The sequence below is a fragment of the Rhineura floridana genome, chromosome 3 (assembly GCF_030035675.1).
Source record: "Rhineura floridana isolate rRhiFlo1 chromosome 3, rRhiFlo1.hap2, whole genome shotgun sequence".
In the NCBI taxonomy this organism is placed as follows: Eukaryota; Metazoa; Chordata; class Lepidosauria; order Squamata; family Rhineuridae; genus Rhineura; species Rhineura floridana.
In genome coordinates, this window is record NC_084482.1 from 150,976,812 (window position 1) to 150,997,077 (window position 20,266).

Sequence of the window (20,266 nt, forward strand, 5' to 3'; positions counted from 1 at the left end):
CAGTTCCTCTTATATCTAGAAGGGTGGACATGTTAGTCTGTTGCAGTAAAAACAAGTCTTATGTCACCTTAAAAACTAATCAAAAAGGGGATTATGGTCTATGAAAGCTTATGCCTTAGTATAGTTATCTTTAAGGTGTCACAAGACTCCTTGTATTTTCTTTTCCGATTTATATAATTAATTAGCCCACCCGATCTAATCTGTGCTTTCTCTCTCTAAAAATTGTTCTGATAATTGTTCTTTCAGGATCACTGAACACACACACACACAAAGTTTCTCACATTAACACTTAAGTTTGGCCTTCTCTACTTCAAATTTAGACTTCATAATCTGAAAACCACATTTCAGGATTTCGGAAGGCACAGCAGAGAATAATGGGTTCCCCGAACAGCATCTTTGTTCCAGAAGAGCAGTTTCTTGCGATTGCGCAATGTTTATTTTTTGCCGTCCTTGTTTTGAACATCTGGGTTGCTGGTAACGCTAGTCCCGCAGTATGACTCATTCCATCAGCATTTAATCTGACGTTTTATAAACAGTCACGCAACTGCAGTGATTCCTCGATCACATGACGTACACGCGAGGGGAGGGTCAGGCCCTGGCCTGGAGTTACACGCGCTACAGTCCTGCGCTGCCTGCTGCTGGGTGTCGCCATCTTGTCTTTCCCTCAGCGTGCGGGGCGCCATCTTGTGCCCTCTTGATGAATGAACGGCGCCGCGAAGGAGTAAGTCCATCCGGTTTGGTCCGCTGCTTCGTGTCTCGGCGTGGCCAGCCATGGAGACCAGCACCGCCTGTTTTTTCTTCCTTCTCTGCGTGGGGAGCGCCCTGACGGCCCCGGAGTTGTTCAATGAAGAAGTAAAGCGGACGGTGGACCTCAGCACACACCTGGCTAAAGTGACGGCTGAGTTGAGCCTGGCCAATTCCGCGGGGGGCTCCGGGTCTGCCACCTCCTTCCTCCTGGCTTTGGACCCCGGCCTGGAGAGCCACCTGGCCTACCTGGGGGTGCAGGTGAGCAACTGATGCAGGTTGTAGCCTCTCCGTCTTCGGCTTCCAACCCCCTTTGTGGCTTCGATCCGCGAACTGAGCCGCCCTCCAGCTCTTGGCAAAGATGATGCGCTTGGTAGCCCTAGTGTTTCTTCGCTAATGCTTCTCCTCCTGTATGCGACACGATTTTAAGATTTTTGTGCATTGATCGTTTCTAGGTGCGATGCTTCTGCCTTTCCCGCATTGTTCCTCTTCTCCCATTCTTTGGGTGGCGTTAATTTTCCTTTGCTCAGAGTCTCTCCAGTTTTTTGGCTATTTGCTTCCATTCTCTCCTGCTCCACCCCGCCCCCCCACATTCCAGAATCCCTTTGCTAACCGACACTGAGCTCTTACCATTTGAGTGGAAATGATTTTGGGGCTGTTTATTTGGTGGTTTACTATGATGGTTGTGGTGTGTTTAGCTCCTATTTTCCTATAGTTAGTAAGTTGGGCTGCCGAGCTGCATTTTGTGGGTGGGTGGCATGTATGCCCACAGAGAGATGAAAGGAGGCTGCCTCTGAACAGTTTGTCAGCAAGGTGGGCCATGAACAAAGCCAAATAAAATGTTGCTCATCTAGTAAAATTTTGGAATCTTGCAAGTTGCTTGTGTATTGCTTTGTATTCTGGGAACAGAGTGAAAGGAAAATATGTTATCCATGGGGAGAAATGGAGGTCTGTCTTAAAGGTGCAAGTTTGCAGTTAAAGTTTGCATCCAGAGCTGCTGCCCTTGTAGTAATGCCCTGGCATATATTGACACGTAAGCGTAAGTGCTTCAATCAGCAACCAGTGGCAATCTAGAGGGAAGAAGGCGTGGATTTCAAGGCATGTCTATGAAATAGCATACGCATGCGTTTGCAAGGCCTGTGGCTGGCTGAACACACAGGCTGCTGGCATGAGAACATTTAAGTGACTTCTTATCACTGATTACTGCCTGTGTTTCCTGACTGTCCATGAATGTTAATGGAAGCTCTGTTCTGAACCTTGAACGACTGGATATTCTGTTGGAGTGCAGTTATTAGAAAACGAGCAATCTCGACTGTTCGGGAAGTGGTTGTAGCTTGGTGGTAGGGCATTTGATTTGTGTGCAGAAAATCCCAGATTCAATCCCTGGTATCTCCGGATAGGGGTGGGAGAGACCCAGGTCTGAAATCCTGAAGAGCCGCTGTCAGTTAGTGTAGACAACCTGGGAGTTGTAGTCCAAATCATCTGGAGGACACCAGGTTGCGGAAGGCTGCCCTAAAGTATGATTTTTCATGTGACTTCGAGGCCCATTCTGAATACAATTACTCAGAAGTCCCTTTGAGTTTAATGAGACTTACATCCTTGTAACTATAATGCATAGAATGGCTGCCATTGTCTGTTCTGCATCATCTCTGCTGGCTCATTTTGTAAATTAAGCATACAACTGAACAATGCTGAATATGGACTTTGAATATAGGCATTTTGCTGTCATACTTTAGTTCCCTTAAAGTCCTTGGGCAACCTATTATTTTCTAGTTGCAGTTCCTAGTAATTTTGATCCACCTTAGAGTTATGATGAGGCCTGCAAAGCCCTTTGTGAATTAAAATGGAACAAAATGATCATTGAAGTAATCTTGGGGAATAAATGTATGTATTTTCATATATGTGTCTAATGATGAATCATCTGTAAAAAAAATTTTTTTTAAGTGTTGGTCCTCATGTGAATCTTGATTCCAAGTATGTCTCTTCTCTGGTCATGTCTTCACTTTCTTATGAACCCCCTCCCAAGGGGGACGCAAGAGCATCACACGTATCCTTTCTTTTGGCCAGTTTAGCTCCAGAATGAGAATAAAAGTGCTGCCAGGGGCATCTCAACCCCTGTAACCTTTGAGTTGTTGGGAAAAGAAAAATCAGGACTGTTCTGATTTCAACAAAGCAAGGCCAAAATCCTGTCATCTATCATTTGTCCATCCAGTTGTGGCTATTCAAGGAGCTCTTCGGAAAAATTTTCAGTAGAAACAAGCCTTTGAATGAGAACGTGTATCCCATAAACCACTACTGTTTTGAAAGTAATAAACATCCTAGAACTTGCTTGTCTGTTTGCCATTATTGAATGCCGTCCCTTTCCAGTAAGCAACTCTTGCTACTAGCCGAAGAAAAAGGTGATTTCTTTCGTGTTGGCTTTTGCAAAAAGCATCAGCAGAGCCTCTCTGTTGCCACATCTGCAGAAGCCCAGCTCAAAGGAAAACTACCTCTTCTTCCTTCAAAGTCTCCATAGAGAAAAGGGATGAATGTTTTTTCTCCCTTCCTGCTTGGATTTTGTAGGAGGCAGAAGCATGGTGCTGCTTGCCCCTTCAGCAAGAGCCCAGCACAAGGGCAAACACCTCTCCGTTCTCCAAGTTCTCTCCATATGCCACAGGATACTGGGAAGAAAAGGGTAAACTGCAACCACAAACAATAGATTCGGCTAGTAATCCAAGCCAAAATTTCTGTGTTCTTGTATGAAAGTCTTCAGGGTTAAACTGACATCTGTCATTTGCTTTTTAGATGACGCTGCAGGGTTTATGGAGTTAGCCAACAACTTGTTAATGATTGCATGGCTAATTATTAGTGTATATGTCAAATTAAAGTGTGTCTTAGCATTTCTGCTGACTTGTTCTCCGCTGGGTGGGAGTAAGGATTAGCACTTCTGATGAATTTAGCCATCTATATAGGAACCTTAAATTGTAACTGACCAGACTTTAATGTAATCTTTTGTAATAGGTGAAAGGTGAGGAAGAAGAAGATAATACTTTGGAGTTGAAGGAGACAAAGGTAAAAGGTAGAAGGTGAGTTTTGCTATGGGAAACTTAGAGCTATATTGCACCCGGGTTGCCACAAAACATACATTGAAGGAGTTGACCCAGTCTTGTTGAATGCACCCGTATGATACATACACTTACCCCACTTACACTTTAAATTTGTGTAATTTGCAAAGTGGTCCTAAAACTAAATATTGTCCTAAGGACATAGATGTAAGCTGAGAGTAGCCATATGCTTGAAAGCTGATTTTAATAAACTCAGAAAAATTGTAAGTAAGGTTCTGTGGCGAGTGACCCTAATGAGAAAAGGAGTCTAAGATGGGTGGGAGTTTCTAAAAGAGGAAATTCTAAAGGCACAATGACAAACAATTCCATCAAGGAAAAAATGGAGCAGACAGCAGAAGAAGCCAATGCAGCTTCACAGAAAGCTTAGAGATGACCTGAAAACAAAACAAAAGGACACATACTGGGAGTGGAAGGAAGGCCAGGCCACAAAGAAAGAGTACAGACAGGTAGCATGGAATTACAGGGATGGTGTCAGGAAGGCTAAAGCTGAGAATAAGCTGAGGTAAGTGAGAGATGCCAAAAGCAACAAAAAAGATTTCTTTAGGTACATCCATAGTAAAAGACAGAGAAAATAAATGGTGGTACAGCTACTCAGTGAGGATGACAAAATGATAACTAAAGACAAAGACAAGGCAGAAGGGCTCAGTTCCTACTTTGGCTCAGTCTTTTCCCAAAAAAGGCTCAATGACCCTCCTGAGAAATGTGAACTTCAAGGGGCAGGATTGCAGCTTGAGATTGATAGACAAACAGTTAAGGAATACCTAATCACTTTGAACGAGTTCAAATCTGCAGGTCCTGATGAACTGCATCCTAGGGTATTGAAGGAACTGGCTGAAGAACTCTCGGAACAACTGTATTATCTTTGCAAAATTGTGGAGGATGGGTGAAGTATCTCATGACTGGAGGAGGGCTAATATTGCCCCAATCTTCAAAAAGGGCAAAAAGGAGGAATCTGGAAACTACAGACCAATCAGCCTGACATCGATCCCTGGGAAAATTCTGGAGCAGATTATAAAGCGGTCAGTCTGTATGCACCTTGAAAACAATGCAGTGATTACTAGAAGCCAACATGGATTTATCAAGAACAAATCCTGTCAGACTAATCTTATCCCATTTTTTGATTGGGTAAAATCCTTGGCAGACTGTGGGAATACTATGGACATAATATCTTGACTTCAGGAAAGATTTTGACAAAGTGCCCCATGATATTCTGATTAGCAAGCTAGCTAAATGTGTGCTGGATGGAACAACTATCAGGTGGATTCACAGTTGGCTCCAGAATCGTACTCAAAGAGTGCTTATCAACGGTTCCTTCTCAAACTGGAGGAGGTAACGAGCGGATTACTGCAGGGCTCGGTCTTGGACCCAGCGCTCTTCAACATTTTTATGAATGACTTGGATGAGGAGGTGCAGTGACTGCTTATCAGATTTGCAGATGATACAAAATTGTGAGGGATAGTTAATACCTTGGAAGACAGAAACAAAATTCAAAGGGACCTTGATAGGCTGGGCTGAAAACAACAGAATGAAATTTAACAGGGATAAGTGCAAAGGTCTACACCTAGGGGAAAAAAACCAAATGCACAGTTATAAGATGGGAGATGCTTAGCTCAGCAATACTACATGCAAGAAGGATCTTTGGATTGTTTTTGATCACAAGCTGAATTTGAGCCAACAGTGCGATGTGGCTTCAAAAAAGGCAAATGCTGTGTTAGGCTGCATTAACAGAAGTATAGTTTCCAAATTGCGTGAAGTATTGGTTCCCCTCTGTTCGGCACTGGTTAGGCCTCATGTTGAGTACTGTGTCCAGTTCTGGACACCGCACTTTAAGAAGGATGCAGACAAACTGGAATTGGTTCAGAGGAGGGCGATGAGGATGATCAGGGAACTAGAAACAAAGGCCTATGAAGAGAGACTAAAAGAACTTGGCATGTTAGCCTTGAGAAGAGAAGACTGAGAGGAGATATGATAGCAGTCTTCAAGTACTTGAAAGGTTGTCACACAGAGGAGGGCCAGGATCTCTTCTCAGTCGTCCCAGAGTGCAGGACACAGAATAATGAACTCAAGTTACAGGAAGCCAGATTTCAACTGAGCATCAGGAAAAACTTCCTAACTCTTCCATTGGTACGAAAATGGAACCAGTTACCTAAGGAGGTGGTGGGCTCTCCAACTCTAGATGCATTCAAGAGGCAGCTGGATAGCCACCTGTCTGGTATACTTTAATTTGCATTCCTGCATTGAACAGGTGGTTGGACTTGATGGCCTTATAGGCCCCTTCCAACTCTATGATTCTATGTTTGCCTGCAGTCTTGCAGAATCATAGACCGGCTAACATTGTTTTCATAGTGGCTGCCTCTTTTTGATTCTTGGAGTTTTTATTTTTCAATCTAGTCTGATAGTTGTGATGAGATATGGTTGTTGCCTGAACCTGAGAGGTGTAGTAATTTACCGAATTGCATCACAATCTGCTTCTCAAAAACCTAAACCTGCCTATTGGAGACAGAAAATAATTGTCGTTGATTATTCTTTAATGTTAATAAAGTATCTTTGCTGCCGTTTAGGCATTTAAAATAAGACTGTTAGCACGTATGATTTCAATCAGCTGAGATCGAGGTTCTCTGAAGTAGTAACAGTTCCTGAGAATTTCATCTTCCATATTTACTTCTTGCAGTGGGCCCCATTATTGCCATTTTAATTAAACCCAAGCTAGTAGGTCTGATCTAGGAATGCAGAAATGAATTAGAGTATCCATAGCAGTGCACTTATTTATTATTATGTTTATATCCTATCTTTCCTCCAAGTAGCTCAAGGTACGTGATTCTTCTTTTCCCCATTTTTATCCTCATAACAACTTTTTGAAGTAGGTTAGGCTGAGACTGGCCCAAGGTAACCCTGTGAGCTTCATGGCTGAGTGGGGATTTGAACCTTGGCTGGTTCAACACTAACCACCATGGCAGACAGGCTCTTCCAAAACTGCAGTAGCGATTAAAAAGGGGGAGAGGATATCTTCTTATAGTGAGAATCTTTGTTGAACTTATGTCCACACTTGTGTGTGTTTATAAAGCTACCGGAACCTGTCTGATTTTTCTACCTTTTTTTCTTTTTCAGTGGCAAATTCTTCACTGTAAAACTGCCATCTCCTTTGGCTCCAGGTGCAAAGATTCGGTTATCTGTTGAAACAGTTTTTACACATGTCCTGCAGCCATACCCAATTCATATCACCCAGGCAGAGAAGCAGTTTGTGGTTTTTGAGGGTAATCATTATTTTTACTCTCCATATCCAACCAAGACCCAAACTACTCGTGTGAAACTAGCCTCAAGGAATGTAGAAAGCTACACCAAACTAGGCAATCCCAGTCGGTCAGAGGACATGATTGAATATGGACCCTTCAAGGATGTTCCACCATACAGCGAGGTAAATTCCAGTTAATGCTAATAGAAGATTTATCTAAAGGGAATTTGCCATTCATGTAGAATTAAAATACATACATTTTAATTCTGCTACATACATGCTGTTCTGCTGTGCCAAATGAGTAATACAAATCAAGAAACACAAAATGTAAGGAACTTAAAAGAATTATTGTTATTATTAATTGAATTTACATCCCATCCATCCCCCTGAAGGAGCCCTAAACTTTTAGTTTAATTAACTAAAATAAACCAAAGCAGCCTTGTATTTAACAACTCACCTGTTCATCATGGATGACAATTCCATGTAGGTGAGTACATGGAATTTTGTGCAGGCAAGTGAGTGGGTTGGTGAAGGAGAAATGAAGTGCTGTGTTCCTGTGCCAGCCAGCTTTTGACAGAAGACAGATTTCTTTCCTGGCTTGCTAAGAAGCTTTCTCTCCTCTCTGGCTAGCATAGAAACATACACTAGTATTATTAAGATTCAGCTAAAGGGCACCAGTCCTCTATAATCTTTAAAATCAGACAAAGCATTTTGTGTGTGTGTGTGTGTGTGAGAGAGAGAGAGAGAGAGAGAAAGATTTCTACTGGGGACAGAAAAATAATACTTAATCACTGCTTATGGACAGTGTTCACAATAGACCATGTGTGGTTTCTCGGTATAGATTTTGGGCAGATACTGCCTCTGAACATGGATGTTTGAGTTAAAACAATGTTCCTGCTCAGAGGCTGTACATCTCTGATTTGTAGATGTGGGGGCAAACGGAGTAATTATTCCCTTAATGTCCTGCTTATGAGCTTCCCAAGAACATCTGGCTTACCACTGTTGATTATTGAATTTTGGACTACATAGATCCTTGCTAGATCTAGCCAACAGTTCTTATGTATAGTCCTGGCTGTGAAGAATCTTAAGAGTGAAAATTATATGCTCACTGTGTGATCTCCCTGTTAATTGTGAATACAGCCAAAGAGGAGGTGGCGGCTTCATAATACTTACAAAGAGCCCTCCTGTCAATTGATATTGTGACCACTTCATAACATATAATAAATATGATGAATGCTTCAGGTGTTATAAAACCCTCCCCCCCCAAAAAAAAAGTAAACTTCTCTAAAGGGAGAAAATGGGGAAATAATTATTATGCTATGAAAGTACATAAGCAGGGGAAAAACCCCCTATCAAATGCATTTTAAAGTTGAGAGCCCCAAACAGTACTTGGTGTCTGAACACAGAGAGCTGGCTTAATTATGTTTAATTGTTGGCTGTTCTCAGATTCTTAAATCTGGTTTCAATTTCCCAAGGGGTAGGTACGTCAATCTGTTGGATGAAGAGTTTTGTGGTATCTTAAATAATAAACAAATGTATTATGGCATAATCTTTGATGGACCAGAGGCCACTTCAGTAGATGTATGGTTATTAGTTAGTGGGTATATATACGCCCTGCACCCATGTCTATATGTGCCTGCCAACTCATGATAACACTTCACTCATTCGTGAAGTAAACTCTAAGTCTATGAAAATATATGTCATAATAAATTTGTTAGTTTTTGAGGCACCATATGACACTTCATTGTTTTTTAATCTAGTTTTAGCTGAATGCAAATATTGTCACACCCCTGTTCGATCAAAATCATTGGTGCGTGTAATGTAACGACAGAAGGAAAAGGGGATTCGTGGAAGAGTCTTCTTGCAGTGGTGTTGCTCCCTCTCTTGTTTTCTCCACTTCCATGCCTATGGCTTTTCAAAATAAAAACTCTGCTTTCCATGAAGCTGGAAAAGATCACGCACTACTCCATTAGAATATTCCCACTGCATTATTTTTATAGGGTGTAAAATCTCAGTACTTTAGCCCTCTGCACAAAAGATTTCAGTTGATTATTCTATTCAAAACTGAATTATGTTAAAAAAGGAAACAGTGGATTGTGTTGACAGTGAAGAATTTATAATAAGGGTGTGAGGAAGTGATGTTCTCCAGACATGAAACAACACTTTTGTGTATGCTGCCCTTAGAGAAGTGGTGACATGGTTAATTGACATCTGGGTCTTTATGAAGTGAGTGACTGCATGCTGAAATGAGCATTAAACCTTAGATTGTGTAATCTTTCAACACAAAAGAACTAGAGTCTGACTTGCTAGTAGGCTTTGCTATAAAATGAAATTGCTTTTTTTACAACAAAGTAGGGACACACCGTCTTCGGTTTGTTTACTTTTTTAATTATTATTTTTAGGACATCCTTAAAGTACACTATGAAAACAACAGCCCGTTCCTGACTATCACTAGCATGACACGTGTCATTGAAGTTTCCCACTGGGGTAATATTGCTGTAGAAGAGACTGTTGACTTAAAGCATACAGGAGCTGTTCTCAAAGGGCCTTTCTCCAGATATGACTACCAAAGACAACCAGACAGTGGAATATCTTCTGTGAAGTCTTTTAAGGTCTGCCTTTTCATATTTCTCTTTGTAGTAAAAGTAGGCTCATTTTTTGAAATGATTCATCCTTCCCTTACCAGAAACGGACAAGGCTGTTTAGGTGGGAAAAGGGATAGCAAGGAAGCATTACCATTGAACTATCTTTGAGGAGATGGGGCATTACTGGGCACTTCCTTTCTGTCCCATTTTATGACACTCTTGTTGCTGATATAGAAGTACCTTAACTACATGGGAGTAAGCTCCATCATCTCAATACAGATGGTTAGGATTGCAGCCTTCCCCACCATTCTTCTGTTGTTCTCAAGCAAAAGGTGCATTGGGTAAAAGATTCCCAATCCAATATGTGTAAGAATTACTCGGATAGTGGAAAAGAAGCAATTTAAAACAAAACATGTTAAATACAGTAGGGCCCCGCTTATATGCCGGGTTAGGGACCAGGCCCCCACCCTAAAGCGGAACCCATTGACTATAATGGGCTGCGTCGCACGAAAATGTCGCAAATGCTGTAAAATCGCAAAATCGGCTTTGAAACGGAATTTCCCCTAATTGAGAGCCGCCGCATCAGCGGAATGCCGGTAAGCAGGGCCCTACTGTATTAAAATAATTATGGCACTCAATTTGGGAAACCCAGTAACAGGAAAATAACTCTGACCTCCTTGGTACCTAATTTATTTTTTTAAAATCTGAAGCAGTACTGTGTTGAGACTGACTGCTTGATTTTAAGTGTGTTGACTTTCAAGTAAGTTCAAGTATGCTTAGAACTGAACCCTTAATAGTCTCAACAAATGAGGGGGAGAGTCTCTAGGTAAGAATAAGCAAGGAATGATGTTACTTTGATGTCTAGTACACTATGGTGTCAATCACTGGGACCTGGTGACATTCATCTAAGAAACTAGGAGTTAATTTTCTGATCGGCCCAGCTGTCATTTTGTATCCTTTAGAAAGGGAGGCACTATATTTAAACATGGAGGGTTTTGAACGAAAGATTAGGCAGCTATTGATTGGTGATGCTTTAGGGCAAGGGATTGGACCACATGACCAGAATCTCTTCTAACTTGAATCCTTTGATTTAGCCTGCCATATATGGTCTACTTATACTGTGATCACAACTGCTGTAGGAATGGCGATAACAATTTTTAAGAATGCATTTTCACTAAAAACTGAGTAAATGGCAAATGACCCAGTTGGTGAAATCCACACTAAGTGCTTATCTTGCTTTTGCAGACTATCCTTCCTGCTGCTGCTCAAGATGTATATTACAGAGATGAAATCGGCAACATATCTACCAGTCACCTTCTCATCCTGGATGATTCGGTGGAAATGGAGATTCGCCCTCGTTTTCCCCTATTCGGCGGTTGGAAGACACATTACATCATTGGTTATAACCTGCCTAGCTATGAATACCTCTTTAATCTTGGTACGTTTCCCTGTTAGGGTAGTGGCATCTGGAATATAATGTGAGTAACCGGAGTATAAGAATGGCATCTTTGGAATTCCATAGATTTTTATTTGTGTGTGTACAGTATTTCAAAATTAGCTGCTGTACTGTTAAATTACATCTCAAGACTTGATTACATAAACAATTTAAACCATGCAGCCAGGGTCTGAAAAGCAGCTTGCATGGTTATGAGTCCCTTCAAGGCCTTCAGATGTAATTCTCTATCCCTTAGGCTCACCACCTCCTACTTCCTACTCTCCTGGCACCATCCTGTTCCTTTCCCAGAACATACAAACTGATAAACAATGCAGCCAAAGGATGATATCCAACCAAGTTCTGTGATTTGCACAGCTTATGTTGTGTGCACAATTTAATATTGTATCAAGATTGTCGTGTAGACCACTTTTAACTTTACCTTCATGTTACTTACTGGCAGTAAATTCTAAAACTAGTCTTAATGGGGCTTAATATTTTTTATGAGCACACCTTTTAAAAATCCTGTTTTACTGAGTATGGCCTCCAGAGCTGGTATCCTGAGGCATAGAAAAATTCTTGGTAGCCTATTATTGTTGTTTCCTAGGTGATCAATATGCACTGAAGATGAGATTTGTTGACCATGTGTTTGATGAGCAAGTTACAGACTCATTAACAGTAAAGATAATCCTTCCAGAAGGTGCCAAGTAAGTAATAATATGAGTTTGTTGTGTGCTTTTAATCTGTTAGCCATAAAACATAAGCCCTGTTTACGTGTTACTCACACCCATGGGGAAGCAAGAGTGGGCTGTGCTTGTGGCTGTGTCCCCGATTTCACATCTTTATGCTAGTCCCTACCCTCCAGTGACAGCATGTTGAACATGCTTGTCTGCAAAACAATTCCTGCATGTAAGCAGCTGCTTATGCATAGGGACTCCACACAATTGGAATGCCTACACAACCATGCATTCCAACTGCATGCAGTTCCTTTCTGTGAGCAACTGGGGGCAGGGGTTAGCCTGAGAAGTGATGCCAAAGCCTGAAGCATGGCCTTCCGGCTTCACCACAGGAGTGTGCTATTCCTCAGTGACATATATGCAAAAGGCTATATTTGTTGTGGTACGAGTACACAGCCAATCATTCTTTGGTTACAACAGGCTGTTTTACATGTTTGTATGTACTACTTAAGCTTTTTCTGGGACAGCTGATGTTCTTGCATATTCCCCTGTTCACAGACACATCCATGTAGACAGTCCATATGATATCAGCCGGGAACCTGATGAACTGCACTACACCTATTTGGACACTTTTGGCCGCCCAGTCATTGTGGCACACAAGAACAATCTAGTTGAGCAGCACATCCAGGATATTGTGGTAAATATAGTCCCTTTGTGTGAATAGCATAAAACATTAGAAGTACCGCTCTCATCATTGCAGCCCATATTACTTTGGGTTGTATTCAGTGCTAGTCCTACTCAGAGTAGACTCATTGAAATTAATGAACCTGACTTAGCCATGTCCATTAACTAGGAGTAGCATTGGATACAAGCCTCTATAACAAGTGATATGGCTGCAATAGCAACAACTCATGTTTCAATTTGTAGGTCAGTGAAAAGATTGAGCCTTACTATTCTTTGTGTTCTGAGCTCAGCCTTGAACCTGCATGTAGCTCATTCTTGCGTTTAGGAATGTAAGCTGGGTAGAGTATCATCTTCGCTAAAAGTAGTTTACTCTCTTCTCACTACTTGCCCTACTTTTTCTAGGTACACTATACCTTTAACAAGATCCTGATGCTGCAGGAACCTCTTCTGGTGGTTGGAGCCTTCTACATCCTATTCTTTACAGTGATCCTCTATGTGAGGCTGGACTTCTCCATCACTAAGGTACCACAATACAGGCTTGAGACAGAGAAGATGCTGCAGGAGGGTTGATCTCACCATTTTCTATGGGATATCTTGGTGGTGTTGGAGCACTGGATTTGTTGCAGTTTTTATGTGCAATCGTACTTAAAATATTTTTGTATTTTATTTATATTTTTAATTTTTTATTTATTTATTATTTAATTTATATCCCGCCCTTCCTCCCAGCAGGAGCCCATTTTTTTTGTAAGTATGGCTACCTTGGAAAAGCAGGCTACTACATTATCTTTATATAAGTGATGTTCTGAGAATTAATCTTTTTTAGCATAGGCAAAATATATTTGAAATATATATTTAAATTGTTTGAATCAATATATGATCATGTTCTGTGATGTCTGATCTTTCTCAGTCAGCCAAAGTTCTTTATCTTTAATCTTCAGCAAATGAAGTAGATTTTTAAAAGGGCTTTCAGTCCACGTTTATCTTAACATTGACCCAAGCAGCCTTGTTCTGTTGTTGAAGAGAAGTCTGTTTTAAGCAAATGGTGGGCTCCTGACTACTCCTAATTTTTGCTGCTTTGTTCCAGGCAACTCTTTTTGGTAAATTCCGTGTGATGAAGCTATGCTTATTTTTTAGTGGGTTGGGGCTGAGTTGGATATGCTCTTTTATACATATTATCAGTGTGCATTTCAGGTTCTTTTTACTCTTGTTAATGTTTGTTTCTATAAATAACTTTGAGTTCACCTTTCTGAAAAAAGTGACGAATAAACGTAATAATAGTGCCACTTAGCCAGTGTAGTGACTAAGGGACAGAGTTGTGAACTAGGAATTCCCTTGTTCAGATATTGCCGTTCCCTTTAACTCACTAAATAGCCTTTAGATATGCCATTCTCTTTGTTGTAGCCTTTTATTTGCAGGGTGGATGTATGCCAACGTACCTTACAGGGTTGTTGTCAGGACTACTGACAGAGTACAGGAGATAGTTTTTGAACACTTAACATGCAGTATAAATGGTAAGTTCAAGATTTTGTGCTTTTGCAGGATCCAGCAGCAGAAGCTAGGATGAAAGTTGCCTGTATTATAGAGCAAGTTCTTACTCTAGTGAATAAGAGACTACGTCTGTACCGTCATTTTGATGAAGCTGTGAATAAGTACAAGCAGTCGCGGGATATTTCCAACCTGAACAGTGGCAAGAAATCACTGGAAACTGAACATAAGGCCTTAACCAATGAAATAGCTTCATTGCAGTCCAAGCTGAAGACAGAAGGCTCTGACTTGTGTGACAAAGTAAGAGTCTCTTGCCTACCTTTAGTCTTTTGCTCCTATTTGCCTTATATTATTTATTGTTTATTTATTTATTACTGTATATTCCGGCATATAAGACGACTTTTTAACCCAGGAAAATCTTCTCAAAAGTCGGGGGTCGTCTTATACGCCGGGTGAAATGGGGGCCGCAAAAAACGGCGGGAAAATTGGCCAATCAGAGAAGCTTGGGGTGATAAAGAAGCAATGGTGGTCATAGGAACGCACCAGCAAGCACAGAACAGTCTCAAACCAAAACTCTGGGGCCGCTGGGCTGCGAGAGCACGATTGGGCTCAGCAAACGAGGGAAAGAATGAGCCGCAGCTGCAGGCTCTAAAGGCAGTTGAGGTAGGCTTAAGATGCCGCAGACGAGCCGGGGGAGGCGGAGCAACCCCCCCAGATAGGGGCTCTGACACAGAGCAGCAGCCGCAAGCTCTCAGTTAATTCTAGGTGGCTTGCTGAGGGGGGGAGAACCGCAGCCGCGGTCTCCCGTAACGTCACTGAGCTTCAGGAGGCAAAGGAAGCCGTATGCACAGGCTTCTTACGTAAGTAAGCCGAAGAAGTCAGGAAAAAATGCCGCGGAGCGGGCCAGGAAGCCGCGATCGCAAGCTCCTGATTAGAGCTGCGTCAGCCGCCAGAGAACAAAAGGAGCCGCAGCTGCAGCCTCCCTGAAAGCCGTAGGCAATTTACTGGGGGAAAAAACGAAAGGAGCCGCAGCCGCGGTCTCCCTGAGAGCCGTTAGGGAATTTCCTTCCTTTCAGCTTTAGAGTGAATTAGGAAAAGTTTAATCCACTTGCACTGTTTTATGTTTACATGCTTGATGACAAACAGCCTTATGTTTATAAGTGACAGTTTTCCTGCTAAGTACCTGCATGTCATAAGCAGGGGTAGTCTTATACGGCGAGTATATCCCAAACTCTATATTTTAACTGGAAAAGTTGGGGGTCGTCTTATACGCCCAGTTGTCTTATACGCCGGAATATACGGTAGATTTATATCCTGCCCTTCCTCCCAGTAGGAGCCCTGGGCAGCATTGCCCTTCTTCCAAACAGTAGCTTTTTCTCTTGTCACTAAAAAGGCAGATGTCTTCCTGACACATTAAGGAAACAATTTTGGGTGCATTTTGTTCCGTGTTTAAAGAGTATCGTGATAACATATCAATCCCGTCTCTAGCTGCCTTAAGCCTTCTGGCTGCCATTTACCTAACATGCATACTGCTTTGAAATGAAATATTTTCTGAAGGTGCTGCTCAGCATTGGTGAGCGAAGCCTAAGGTATCGTGGCTCCTTCATTTTGAGTTGTATTGATACTCAGACATGAATGTGATCCACATGTCCTCTCTCTTTGCTCCTTTTGGCAGACAGTTTCTATTGTGCTTTGAGAGAGAACTTTTCACTCACAGTAGGGGATTCAGTGGATCTTCCTCGAACTGGTGGTGAACGTAGCTGTCTTGAAAATGATCACTTTGGGGAGTATATCAAGGCAAAACGTGTAGTTGAAGGGCTGTTAATGAGTTCTGTTCACTAATGCTTAGCTGCAGTTAGCTGAGGATATTCACTTGTTAGTGGAAAACTCCCTTGGTGACTGGGAAGAAGGCCAAGCTATATGGCTGTGTGTACATGCTGCATCTACAAATTTGTGTGGTGCTGTTTTGCGGTAAAATAGGAGGAAGGGTTACAAAGCACTTCGTTTTTCAAAAACAAAGCATGAATAGTACACAGCATAATAACCAGTTGCTGGCACTAATTTGGAACAAACCCTCGATAACATGTTTGTTGCAATGAGTGTCCCTTTTCAGAGCCATTAAATGGAAATGTTTAATTTTAAATGGAAATGGGTGTAGCGTCTAAATGAACCTGTTTTGGAGCTATGGTCTGTATCTACAGTTTGGCATGTAACTTTTCGCTTAGTCTCTGCAAACCTATTATTGCCCAGAGAATGACCTTAAAAAACAAACAAAAACACTTTACCACTATTGCTTGAACACTTAAGATTGTGTTCAGTCCTCTAACATTTTGTCCTAAATTTCTTCAAGGTCAGCGAGATTCAGAAACTTGATATCCAAGTCAAGGAGCTGGTTTTAAAATCTTCTGTGGAGGCTGAACGGCTGGTTGTTGGCAAGCTTAAGAAGGATACATACATAGAGAATGAGAAGATGCATTCTAACAAGCGTCAGGAGCTGATCACCAAAATTGACAACATCCTTGATGCGTTATAAGTTAGAAGTAAAAAGTTTATGAAAGGGGTAAAAGGTTGAATGGGCATATTGAGCCACACCAAGTTGGGATGGGGGGAGGTGTGTCTAGCCTACAAAATTGAGGCAAGGGAGAAGTTTTTGGAAATTGCTTTCAAAATTTGGGATTTGTTACTTTAGGACCTGTTTGCTCTGCGATACCTACTTTCTGGAAGAGGTATGTTTATAACATGCCTTGGACTTAACTTCAAAGTCTGCTGAAAGGCCCCCTACTTACCAGGAGGGAAGCATTCACACAGGTCCTCTACTGGCACTGAATGTCTCAATCAGAATAAATGCAACTGGCTTGTTTAAAGGTTTGGTGGCAAATCTTTCCTTCTGTCCTCCACCTTTGAATTTTTACTTTTTATATTTTGGAGATGGGGATATGGATAAGTAACTTGAACAAAGGATTTTTTTTTTTTTTTTACGATTTGTCACACAAAATGAGATTCTTGCCCCTGAACTTTCTGAGCCTCTTTTGAATTTGCAGCATTGGGGTAGAGTACAGGGCAAGTAAAGGGGGCGGGTGAGGTTCATTGCTTAGAAGCCTGTGCTTTTCCTCAGACAATTTGCTTCTTTTTTTAAAAAAACAAACTTTGTAGGGAAGATCAAACTGAAATAAAGACTTACAGATGTTCTGCCTCTTTTTTTAAAAAAAATCTAATCTGAGTGCCTTGTGCCTTTTGGATTTCTGAATTGAACAGCAAATTAGGTTTGGTTGACGATGTCCCACTTATGTAAGAACTACCAATATGTAAGCTGTTAAAAAGTTTTCAAAATACTGAAATGCAGCCAATAACAAACTCTTGTATTAATGCTGGTTGTAGGAATAATCAGACCTTTCTGTGGATGCATGGATAACTTTTAGGTGAATGTTCAAAACTGTAGAATATATTGCTAAATCGCCTAGAGATCAACCAGTGCAAAATAACAGGGAACTAGCAGTTTCTGGTGCGGGATACTAGTACTTGGAAGTTTAGTTAAAACCATTTTTGTCAAATTATATGGCTCCTTTTTCAGAGACTTTAAAGTATGTTCCCTTATTACCTCTCCCATTTTAGCTGGGGAGGAGTGAACATTTCCCAGTTAAATTATCTATGTTTTTGTCCTTCATGGTGCCTTAAACTGGTGTGTTTTATATTTTATTTTTTAATATAGTGCATAAGCTATGGCTGATATCTCCTGCCCAAAATTTCCTCTTCTGCCATTCCATACAACACAGCTAAAATCATCAGGCAGAACTGGAGAACCTTCTTGTCATTGTAATGTGTTTGAATCTTGCAGTAGTTGTTTCCTGAAAAGTGCTTTATGAGAGAAATGAGCCTCCTGTGAAGAGGCAATTGCCCCTTAAGGAGTATCCAGTGTTGGACTCAAAACTTGTGATTTGGTTTGAGACCCAGTTTACACACCCGATGGCGCCATGTTCATTTGTATGCAGGAAGTTATATTCTGTTAGCTTCACACAATGAGAAGGTAACTTCTGCCACTGAGACAGTTTTAATACATGTAGGAAAATACATGTATAAAGTGTTGATTTCCTCCACTCCTCACATTCTTGGTCATATGAAATTAAGCAGCCATTTTTAACTGTTGGCCTTATTTATGTACAAGAGCTGCTCTTCAAATATCTACATTTCCCCTACGGGGAGAGTACAATAATATACACTAAATGTGTTAACATGCTAACAGCTACAACAGTTTGCATAGTGAAGTTCTCATGGTGTTAAACTGTGACAGACAATGTGGTAAGGCACACAAGAAGGACTTGCAGATACAGTAAGGCCCCACTCCCCGGTGCTTCACTTCCCAGCGTTCTGCTAATGCGGTGGCTTTCATTCCCCGTTTTAAAGCCGCTTTTGCAGCATTTTTGCATGACACGCCCCATTATACTCAATGGGGTTCCGCTTTATGGCAATTTCCACTTTACGGCGGGGGTCCGGAATGGAACTTGCCATATAAGCGGGGCCCACCTGTACTCTTAAGTGCCAGATGCCTGAACCAGGGATGAGGAAGCTGTGGCTCTCTCAGCTGTTGCAGAATTCTAACTCCATGAATGGGAATAATGGAAGTTGTACTCCAACAACATTTGCAGGACCACAGGTTTCTCATTCCTGGCCTAAACCTTAATATTCGAAAATGCCTTCTACCTTAAAATACTTTTGTAAGGAGACATTCATCTTGCCCTCTCTTCTTGGCAATATGTTGCCTTTTGAATAAAAGTGTCTGTTATTTGAACTATGAGGACAATTTTAAAGATCATAAGAAGAGCTTGGTGGATCAGGCCTGTGGTCCATCAACTCCAGTATCATGTTTTCACAGTAGCCAACCAGATGCCTATGGGAAGCCCACAAGCAGTAGCTGAGCAGAAGAACACTCCCCTCCTGCAGTTTCCAGCAACTGGTATTCAGAATCATACTACCTCTGACCATGGAGAAAGATCATCAATCATTTTGTTTTATAAAGCATATTGAGATCTAAATTTTCCAGTCATGCACCAGCTTTATCAAGGGGCATTTATGAGATAAGACACTTGAAAGCACGGTACTGTTTAGCTTTGGGGTAAGGAAAGGGTACTCTGGACTTCAGTATGGGTGAGGCAAGTCTTGTATGTGTGGCTGTCCATAGGAAATGTCAAATGTGATGTGAAAGAGAAGCAAAGCATCCCTTTGTTTCTCTGCTTCCATATTTTCTCTCTGCCATAATGGTGCTTGTTAATTTTAGTAACTCCTCCACTCTATCACTGCCTGAGGTTCATTGCTTTTGTAGTTCTGAATTAACTTGTCACAGTGCTAATTAGTATGATCCCCTTGCCTTCAAAAACAGAATAAGGAAGATACAATTGTCACTCAAGCCAACCCTATAGCATCCACTCCCATTTGTCCATATCTCATTCTAGCTCTGAAGTATTTGTTCAGTGGCTCTGTAATTAGAGCATATTGCCATCTCATGAAGGCTACTCTCATGCCACGAAATTCTCATGCATGGCTTCTGGCATCCTAAACTAGGACAACACCCAAAAGGAGACAGAAGCAAATGCAGAGTTGTAGTCATTGCATTTGAACTACAGTAGGGCCCCACTTCCCGGCATTCCGCTAATGCGGCGGCTTTCATTCCCTGTTTTAAAGCCGATTTTGTGGCATTTTTGCGCGACATGCCCCATTATACTCAATGGGGTTCCGCTTTACAGCGGGGGTCCAGAACGGAACCTGCCGTATAAGCGGGGCCCACCTGTACCTGGTCTCTCTCATGCGCTGGTAACTTCCAGATTGGATTATTGCAAGGTGCTCTACATGGGGCTGCCCTTGAAGACAACTCGGAAACTTCAACTGATCCAAAATGCAGCAGCCAGATTATTGGGGATCCTTTGAGAACTTGTATAACTCCTAAGACAGTTGCATTCTTTGCCAGTTTGTTTCAGGGCCCGGTTTAGGGTGCTCACATTAGTGTTTAAAGCCCTAAATCATGTAGGCCCCAAATAACCTTGAGACAGTCTTCTTCCCTACAGACCGTCTTGGGTGTTAAGATCAGCAGAGAAGGGCTTCTTGGTAGTTCCACCACCCTCAGAAGTTTGGGGGATGATGGCCTGGGAGAAAGCTTTCTCTGTGGCAGCCCCTAAGTTGTGGAATCCCCTCCCTAGAGAGGTGCATCTGGCACCTTTGCTGTACAGTTTTCAGGGAATGCTAAAGACACTTCTTTACCCTGGCCTCCAGCTCCTAAGATGCTTGCTTTCAGAACCCACCCTATTCTTGTGATTGGAATGTTTTTAATTTTT

The 20,266-nt window shown here is 41.7% G+C and overlaps 1 protein-coding gene across 2 annotated transcripts in view; it reads left to right on the top strand.

The window, feature by feature from the left end:
* Nucleotides 1–16,807, top strand: part of RPN1 (ribophorin I) — a 34,621-nt gene extending 17,814 nt beyond the window's left edge. The window contains exons 1-10 of one of the 2 annotated variants that reach the window (XM_061618353.1): nucleotides 604–1,005; nucleotides 3,745–3,809; nucleotides 6,957–7,263; nucleotides 9,483–9,692; nucleotides 10,911–11,103; nucleotides 11,705–11,804; nucleotides 12,333–12,471; nucleotides 12,861–12,980; nucleotides 13,998–14,243; nucleotides 16,294–16,807. In XM_061618353.1, the coding sequence (XP_061474337.1) occupies nucleotides 772–1,005; nucleotides 3,745–3,809; nucleotides 6,957–7,263; nucleotides 9,483–9,692; nucleotides 10,911–11,103; nucleotides 11,705–11,804; nucleotides 12,333–12,471; nucleotides 12,861–12,980; nucleotides 13,998–14,243; nucleotides 16,294–16,476 (1,797 nt within the window). In that variant the 5' untranslated portion in view covers nucleotides 604–771 and the 3' untranslated portion in view covers nucleotides 16,477–16,807. Of the gene's footprint in view, nucleotides 1–603; nucleotides 1,006–3,744; nucleotides 3,810–6,956; nucleotides 7,264–9,482; nucleotides 9,693–10,910; nucleotides 11,104–11,704; nucleotides 11,805–12,332; nucleotides 12,472–12,860; nucleotides 12,981–13,997; nucleotides 14,244–16,293 lie in introns of those variants that run through there. The other variant, XM_061618355.1, reaches the window with a different exon arrangement.
* Nucleotides 16,808–20,266: the final 3,459 nt, after the last annotated feature.